The 9593-nt window shown below is 26.3% G+C and overlaps 1 protein-coding gene across 2 annotated transcripts; it reads right to left on the bottom strand.

The window, feature by feature from the left end:
* Positions 1 to 1991: 1991 nt before the first annotated feature.
* On the bottom strand, positions 1992 to 4004 carry LOC101221095. Of its 2 annotated transcripts, none has more exons than XR_969742.2 (4): positions 3481 to 4004; positions 3205 to 3348; positions 2699 to 2846; positions 1992 to 2555 (listed from the first exon to the last, which is right to left on the bottom strand). XR_969742.2 is itself a non-coding variant. In XM_004149997.3 (4 exons), exons 1-4 carry the CDS (start codon positions 3904 to 3906, stop codon positions 2472 to 2474), a joined length of 813 nt encoding a protein of 270 aa, XP_004150045.2. In that variant the 5' UTR covers positions 3907 to 4004; the 3' UTR covers positions 1992 to 2471. The 2 variants fall into 2 exon arrangements, 1 of the variants encoding a protein (XP_004150045.2); XM_004149997.3 differs by having other exon boundaries at positions 2699 to 2857.
* Between the last annotated feature and the right edge of the window lie 5589 nt (positions 4005 to 9593).

The following is a 9593-nucleotide window of genomic DNA, read 5'->3' as shown; positions in this document are numbered from 1 at the left end:
CAAGCTGTATTAGTTTTTAATTTTCCAGCCACTTGGGGGAATCCAGTTCGCTTACCTCGACAGACACTAATTCACCATGGGAGGAGCAGCAAAGCATAAGAAAGAGAAACATAAGAAATATTTAAGGATGAATCAATGTTCTGATTGTATCTTTAAAAATCCATTAAATATGAAAAATAAGCATCAAAGTAAGGAAAATGTGAATATAAATTATTATGATATCAATAATTAAATATTTTAACTGGTATAAAAAATGTTTGCTTTTAATTTTTATTTCAAAATACACCATCAACCTCAATATTTTTACAAAATTAAGATCCCAAAACTTTGTATAAACATGGACATTCTTAAGCATAGAAATAAGAATAGAAAACAACAGAATAGCCATTATCCAACTCATGCTCCAATTAACCACTACATACTATAGCACTCTCTCATAGAGGGTCATATACATACTGATATACATACACTATATAACAAATTAAAGTTGGGCTCATGTATGAGTTTCCAGTGGGCTTGAAACTCATGGAACTTTTCAATAAACCCCACATTTGTATGTTACAGATTGTCTATTTTACACTAAAGTTCTTCGCCTGGAACATCTATCTATTGTATATCACATATTTTATAAATGTTTTAGTATCTTGTTAAGAAAATTTTGATAAATTAAAAAAGCTATAACATTTGACAAAATGTTTATCCTTCGTTGTGAAATTAAGTGTATAAAGTTTGTATTTTAGTGGTTTTGTTCTATAGAGGGGAAATATTTTTTAATTTAATTCTTTTTTTGGTTAAATTTATTATTTCAGTTAATGTTCATTTAATGTAGGATTTTCACATTAATATTTGTTTCTAGTCAAAGAGATTTCATTTATAAAGTAAATTTGGTCAATTTTTGCTTAAAATAATAAGTTATTAGATTATTCTTATTAAAATATTAAACTTTACAATTGTAGAATTGAGTCTATGTATTTAAGTCTATAAGTGTATAAAAAGTCTTAAAATACTCTTACATGCACGGAACGATCCATTTTATTTATTCATTCATTCGTATTTGATGTAAGACAATGTTCGCATCTTCAACAATTGAGATGGCTTTTCAAAGGGTTTGGTTTATCTTTTATTGATATGGTAGGAAAGAAAAGAATCTATATGTTTAAATGGCTTATCAACCACCCAAAACTACAAGTAGGAAAAAAGGGAAAGAATCCATGAAAGTGTCTTTGTAAAACACATCCAAGGAGGCAATAAGTCACCCACAGAATAGGTCACCCACTTCTCAAGGCTCAATTATATGCATACTTAGTGCTGTCTTAACATGACAAGATCTCTCCCAAAACCCTAATGTGACCCCCATCACCTTTTTCTCAATTCCTAAATGATTTCATATGCATCTTTGATTTTGAGGCCAAATTTAGGGCCAACAACTTACACCCATTTGGAATATCTTAACTGGTTACTTTTTGTTTTAATTTTAACCTCGCACCCCATGTTTTTTTTTTTTCAATCTCTAAATTAACACAATTTTTCTTATAGAGATTTATTTGTTTTGATAACTACCCCAGCTTTGTATGGGTGTTCTAAAAAAATCTAAGCCAAGTATTGTAAGAAAATTAGAAAATGATATTTAAGGAAAGACGTGTGAGAGAAATCTAACACGAAAATAAGAGAGCTACAAAGATACGTGCTAGTGGGAGGGCAATGGTAGAAGCATCATAATTATGAAAAAGAATATAGGATTTAGTTGACCAAAAAGACCAATTCAGGGCTATCGTGTCTTCCAAAATGATGTCCTATGTTATTCGTGATTTGGTCGTCGAAAGTCGACAAGTATAGTTGTTTGAAAAACTTGAGTAAAAATAGTTTCTGAAAAACTTATATTTTCTTTTAGAATTTGATTATGAATTCAAATTTAATGTTTCTTTTTTAAAAAGATGAAAATAAGACAAAGAAATGAGTCGTGAAGAGTGACAAAAGAATGGAAAAGAGAATTAAGTAGGAAACTGGAAGACTACTAGAATGAGTTTGATATTACAAGTCAAGTTTTGAATTACACTATATCACAGACTCATTACATTACAGACATCGTCCAAACAGTCTGACAATGCATAAAGAATAACAATAAGAAAAGAAAACACATGAATTTTGATGAACCAAAAATAAAAAATGAAATGATAACTGATCATGTGAAGCTTTGGTCAAAGGCCAAAGGGGCCCTGACTACACATAGCAACAGCACACAGAGAGATTACAGGCACATGATCTTCACAAAAGCAATCAAATATAACTTGACTTTTATATGTGAAGAAGCACTAGATTGAAAAGAGAGAGAATTTAGAAACCCCATCCTACCAAAAAAAAAAAAAAAAAAGTCATTTCTAAATAGTTAGTTTAAGATACAAGGGTAGATATATATATATATATATATATAATTTTACATTTGAGTAATAATTATTGTTAATTTACTCAAATTACACTCCATAATTTGCCACATAAGGTAAATACATTAAACTTGTTGCCAATTCTTGCAGCCAGCTCTCTTCTTCTTCCTTGTTCTGTCAAAAGAAAAAAAACAATCATAACTATAATAATTAGCATATTGACTAACCCCATTTGATAAAGGTATTATCTTTATGAACAAAAAATAATTAAGAAAATGGAAATGAAAGAGTAAAAAAATGGTATGGGGGTTTCTTACCGTTTGATCTATTTGTTTGATTAGGTTGTGATTAGGGGTAGAAAATTGGTTGGTTTTGAGAGGGATTTCATGATCATTGTCACACAGTTCATTATTATTCCGAGCAAATCTTCCTCGTACTCTTGTTCTTCTGTCTGCTAGGGTTTTCCTACATGCATACTAACATAAAAATAAATTAATTAATTAGTCATGACGATTGTTTCAAGATCGACATATAAAAAACAATAGATTAATTGCCTCATAATTTGGTAATCATTTTTTTTCTCTTTTGTATTATTTTAAAATTTTCTAACATTAGCTCCACTAAGAAAACAAAAACAAGCTTTAGAAAAATATAGTTTCAAAATTTTGGCTTCCCTTTTCTAAAATCATTATCTAACCTTGGGTGAATTGAACAAAGTTTTCTATAGGCCTGATTATTAAATTCCAAAAACAAAAAAAAAAACTAAATGATTATCTAAGGAAGTTTTCTTTATTTAGAGAAAGTAATAGAAAATTGTCTAGACCTTGATGGTTTTGTTGAAATTCCTCTGGTTTCTCTTTTTTAAATATCTGACAATTCTCTCTTTCCTTTCTTCTTCTGAGTAGCGACTCGCCACCTTAATATTTGTCTCTTCCACTGCATGTATCTCATACCTACTCTGATTTCCCTGCATCCCAAAATTTAATTTCAACTTCATATATCAAAAACTGACTAAAAAGTTAATTATAGGTTTAAATTTTCAATCAACCGTGATCATTAGTTATACTAATTACCCTAAACAGTAGTAAATATTAATTACCCATGTGTCGCGGTAAAGGGGCTTCAATTCGGGCACGAAGCCTATGAGTTGGTCGCCGTAGTTACATGTACCAGGCACTTGTGGTTGACAGTTGATTAAGCTATGAATGTCATACGTACTCATGTTAAACTCGGGCAACGACGGAACGGTCATATCGGAGACTGGACCGTATAGGTCAGGATGCTGCATTGTTAGGAAGGGCGATAGGCTGGTATCAGACGATGATTGATCGGGTGACACGGTTTGATCAAAGGAAGAGACAAAAGTTTCTTCCCTCGAAACGAATAAGTCGATGTTGTCATTGTTGTGGTTGTTTCGAATGCCACACATTCCAGTGTCTCCAGCAGCCATTAATAGGGTTTGAAGGTCAGAAAAATTGTTAGGATAAGGAAGGTCAGGGTAGAAATTATGAGGAAATGAAGCCATAGAAAATTGATTAAAGATCTGGCCGATAAAAGAAAGAGAGAAAAGGAAAGAGAGGATACTTTGGGGTCTCTCAATACAAAAATTTATGCTTTTTCTTTTAACCCAAATGCTTTTGTTAATGCATTCAACTTTTATAGATAACAAAATATGGAGAAACATAAATAAATAAATACATAAAATTGAAAAAAATAAAGAAGTTAGTCTGGCTAGGGGGTAGGACAGTAAATTCGCATCATGAATTTTCCTATTCATTATTCACTCAAATTTCCAACAAAAAATTCCCAAACATCACACAGTAAACTCTTCTTTAATCTTTCTTCTTTGGCTAAATTAGCAAAATAGCATGAAATTTGGGGTAGATTTCAATTATTATATAAATTTACATAGGTAAAAGTATAGTCCTTTTTTGCTCTTTTTTAGTACAATCAAAGAGGAAGAGGATTGAATATCTTTTTAATTACAGCTAAACTAAACTATACTCATTTTGCATGTCATCTTGGTTTCAATACTCTAAGATTTAATTTGTTCAATTTTCAATCTCTGCAATTTCAAAACTATAATTTATCAATATTGCCTAAGTTAATATTAATTTGCATACAAAATAATAATAGTAATATGTCAATATGTTTTCAAAGTTTAGAGTGAAAATGCTAATAAATAATAAAAATGTGTGAAAAATCAACCATAAATAAATAAACCATACTGACTTTTAATAAAAAGAATAAATTATTCACCCTTTATAAAAAAACGACTAAAAAATAAAAATTCATTAATCTTGATTTTCTTTTATAAGGATAAATATTTTGTTAATTTTTTTTATCTTTTACCATTTTTCTTAAATTAAAAAAAAAATCTTAAATTTTGGAACTAAAGTTGTACATTTAAAAATACAACAACAAAATCAAACCAAACTTCCAAAATTATATTTTAACCCTATATTATTATATAAATTAAAATAGTTTTTGAAAAGTTTTATTTTAACCATTTAAATTTGAAATTGTTTCAAAGAGTAATATATACCCTTTGAGATATTTCTATTAAAATGATGAATAGAACCAATACCAACTAATAAATGGTATACATTAACGTTTTACACAACTTAAACTGGCATGATTTATGGTTTTTTTTCGAATTACTATTTTTTTTCTTTTTTTATTATTTTCCCTTCTTTGATTTGTAGTATTATCTATTTTACTCCCGTAAAGTTTTAGTTGATTATTTAATAATATTACACAAAATTATAATATATAAATGAGTGTTGATGATTGAAATAAATGGTTAGAACTCTAAATCAATTTCTATCTTTAGCCATGATAGAAAAGAAAAGTGTCTAAGGATAATATATATACACCAATATATAGGGTTAAAAGTCTCTAAGGATATATATCTTTTATTATTAATTATTTTTTCATAATAATTCATTGTGTACAAACAAGTAGCTTATAATTAAATCCCAATAAAAATAACTCATATATGAACATAGTTCAATTACGTACGTTCCAATCACTGCCCCTATCATATTCTTGTTGATAATATATAGAAAGAGAGTGTAATTAATAATGTTTATTATACATACATACATATATATATATTAGAGAAAATTAAGGAGAAAAACGATAGAGAATTGTATTAAAAAGAGAAGGTTAATAAGATAAAAGGGAAAAGGGATGAAGAAGCCATGAAGAAAAAGGGCAAAATGACAGGCCTCGTGCGAATAGTATTCTTGTAGTACTGATTAAAGTGCCTATTTCAGACACACTAAGTACTTCTAAAAGAACTAAACCCTATTCTCTTTTTTCATTTTCTTTCTTTTACAATAATAAATAGAAATAAAAAATCTGTATTCATAACTTCCTTCTGTTTCGTTTTCATTTAGTTATTAAGTTGTAACATGTTACAACTTTTAGTTCATTTTAAATTTAATCTATAAAGATTCTTTTAAAAATTTTGACTTTATTTTTTAAATTTAAATTTTATCTCAAATTCGTTTTATGTTTTAAGATTTATACTTTTTAACCTTAATTTTTATATTAAATATTTGTGTTAATTAATTAATTAAAAATAATTTGAAGAATTATAATTAATGAGATATTTTTTTGAGTGATTTTAAAACAGCCTTTTGTTCTCATTTCTCAAAGCGTTCATTATTTTTGTAATTCATTTCAAACCAATTTTAGTTGTATAAAAAAAATATTTGAAAAGGGTGTAAAATTATATTAAACATTAAACTCAAATTTGAAAGATATAGAAGTGAATTAGTGCACATTAACATTAAAAAGTGAGTATTGAGTGAAAAGTATAAATTTGAGTGTAAAATTTTGAAATTTGTTGATAAAAATTGAAACAAAAACTCATATTTCGAGAATATATAAAATGGTAAAATTTTGAAATTCAATAAAAAAAACTAAACAAACAGTTCAAAATATTATTTTAAAAAACATCAAACAATCGAAAATATTTATAAATATAACAAAATATTATAATTGATCTATCTTGGTGTATCGTAACTGTTTGTAGATAAATCATGGTATTTTTCTATATATCTTTTTCTGTAAAAATATGTTAGTTGATTAATTTGCTGCCCAAATCAAAAGGTTTTCTTTTCTTTTTTTTTTTGTTGAAATAAATAAATAAACAAGTATATATATATATATATATGAGAATCTAACACATGGGTTGGGGTTTGCAACATACAAGATATCAAAGTACAACAATATATCCCCAAATCTGAAGGCTTCTTTCTTGATTACCCATCATTTTTTTTGTTTATAAAAATATATATAATTTCATAGCATTGCCATTAGATGATAAAGTGATGAAAAAACAATATTCCTTTTAAATTGCTTATTCAATGTCCTTATTTTCTTCAACATTTGGGCATTTTCAGATGTCCTTTAAAGGATTGATTTGAATTTTAGTCATTGCAATGACCATAGAATTGGGTTCTCTCTCTCTCTCTCTCTCTCTCTATATATATATATATATATTATTTGATTATCTCAAAAGGTTTGTTTGTTTAATTCTGTATATAACTTTAATTAATTATTAGAATGGTGCAATATGAACAAAGCTAGCTTTTGAATGGCTACCTATCTTTTCTTTGTCTTGACCAAACCCAAAGAACATTATTATTACTCAAAGCATATATACACTGTTTGGTCTTATTATTTCTCAAATTAAATTGGGTCTTAGGGCTTAAAAGGAAAACTTAAAAGAGGAAAATGAATATATATATATATATAGTTATGAGTGTAAAGTTAGATATCTTTTATATTTGGTTAAGTTGACAAGACATTCTAATTGGGCTAAGGGCTAAGATGTAATACTCTAACTTAATTATCACGTATATGTGTCTATATTCAATTTGGTACTTCATTTTTAACTTTCTTCTTTTAAAAATAATGCAAAATTATATTTTAAAAAATGCTTTTGATTTTTATATTTGGGTTCAAAGTATCCTTCAATTTTTAAATTTTCAAAACTAGTTCATCATTCACAATGCTATATATGAAATTTTCGAAAAAATAACTTCACATCCTTTAAAGTTTAAAAAATAACTTTAGAAAATAGTTTGAAAACACTTTACCCACTTAGTTTGAAAATCGTTAGACTAAAAAAAATTCTAATTAGAAATTTGAAAAATATCCTTAAATTTTAAAATAATAAAAAGAATATTCAAGCTATTAATTAAAAATACAGCTTTTAACTTTTAAAAGTTGTATTAGTATTTTTTTTTCTTTAAAAAAAAAATAAATAGAACATATTTTTTAAATAAGGTATTAATGAATTTTATCTATATATATGCTAACCATAATCATCGTATCTTTTAAGAACTTTTTCAAAGGTTAAGGAATTTTTTTCTTTAAACAAATATTAATGGTTTACATTAAGAAAAAATAAATGGTAAGAATAATTTTGAATTCTTTTTTAGTTTAAGAATACTATTCAAACTTTTGGTAGGTAAAAGGATATTTTTTAACTCAACCTACAAGTTCAAACTTTTATTTATATATATATATAATTTAGCCATACACAAACCTCTCTAAATAATCAATTATTTTGAGAACTTTTTTAAAAAATAGAACAAAGCGCAAAAATATTTACACAGTATAGAACAATTTTGAAGAAAAAAAAATCTCCACAAACCCACAACATAAAATAACAAAAATATGATTAATCGGTCAAACACACGCGAAAAAATAATTTTGTACCAAGTCTAAATGATCTTGTACCATTATACCAAGTCTATATAATCTTTGTACACGATCTTATATCATTGTATTCAGTCTAAACGATCTTATAGGAAAGAAAGAAGAAGAAAGACACAATAGTTGATAATGAAAAAAGAATAAGAAAGAAAAACATTATCTTTGTGAAAAAGATAATGTAGAAAGAAGAAGAGAAGTAAGACATTCAACTTGAATGCAAAACGAACTGAGACAAATATAAAATTTATGAAAATACAATGATAGTTTCATGGACTTTTATTTTTTTGTTACACGGATCGTAAATATTTTTTGTTTTGTTCTATATATGTAAACTAATCTTATTTTAACAACTTTGGTTTTGTTTTAATTCTAGGGTAGTAATCAAAACTAGGTATGTTAATGTTTAAAATCAATTTTAGTTGGGAGATTTAAAATTTTGGTAATGTATATTTTTCTTAATATTTGAAACCAAAGGACGAAAATGGTTAATACAAGTGATGTTCAAAATGAATTTGAAAGTAAAAAAGCATCTTCTGAAATCAATGGGTAACTTTTAGAATATTTATGAAACTTTTAGAAGGGTAAAGTTAGTTGAAAAGAATATAAGTATTCAGTGGCCTCTCCACACCTATACTCTTTCATTAAATAAATTTAAATAAATCTTTTTTATTTTATACAGAAATTACATTTTTTTATCTTAAATTGCATTTTGGTTCTTCCATTTATATCTCAACATCCACAGGAAGGGAATGGAAAGAGGTGCAAACCCAAAAAAAACAAAAAAAAAACCCATTCAATATAATATCGTAAAATAAAACAAAATATTTACAAATATAGCACTACATCATTATCAAATATATATTCGGGAGTAAAATTGTTTAACTTTCAAAGTTAAACAAAACTAAAATTATAATTTATATACATGGATGGAAAATAGGGACATTTTTAAAAATAGCAAAATAAGTTAAAATACTTACAAGCTATAGCAAAATGTTGATATCTATCAATGCTAGTCACTGATAGACTTCCATCACTAGTGGTTATCAATGTATAGAATCTGAAAATTTTATTGAATGTGTAAATATTTTATCAAATTTGTTATTTCTGAAAATTTTCCTACAAAATATAACAAAATTTTATATTATATCAATCATAACACAAATAGAATTATATATTTTGATTTATTATGTTATATTCTAAAATGTATATGTATATAAATTAAAATTTAGTATCGGTATAGTTTACTCTCCACACTTACTCGTGCATTTTTCATTCTTCCCTTTAAATTATTCTTAACATGGAAGCATTTTTTAAGAAAAAACAAAAGGTGAATTAGTACAATTTAGTATCAGCTAATGGATGTAAACTCAAGATTTCAATATTTTTCTAAACTAAAGAGGAAAAACATATTATTATATAATTTGTATTATTTAATAATTAAATTACTTTTACTTATAAATCTTCTTGTTAACGTTCTTA

This window comes from Cucumis sativus, chromosome 6 (genome assembly GCF_000004075.3).
Source record: "Cucumis sativus cultivar 9930 chromosome 6, Cucumber_9930_V3, whole genome shotgun sequence".
NCBI classification, from domain to species: Eukaryota; Viridiplantae; Streptophyta; class Magnoliopsida; order Cucurbitales; family Cucurbitaceae; genus Cucumis; species Cucumis sativus.
This window is presented reverse-complemented; position numbering and strand designations above follow the sequence as displayed.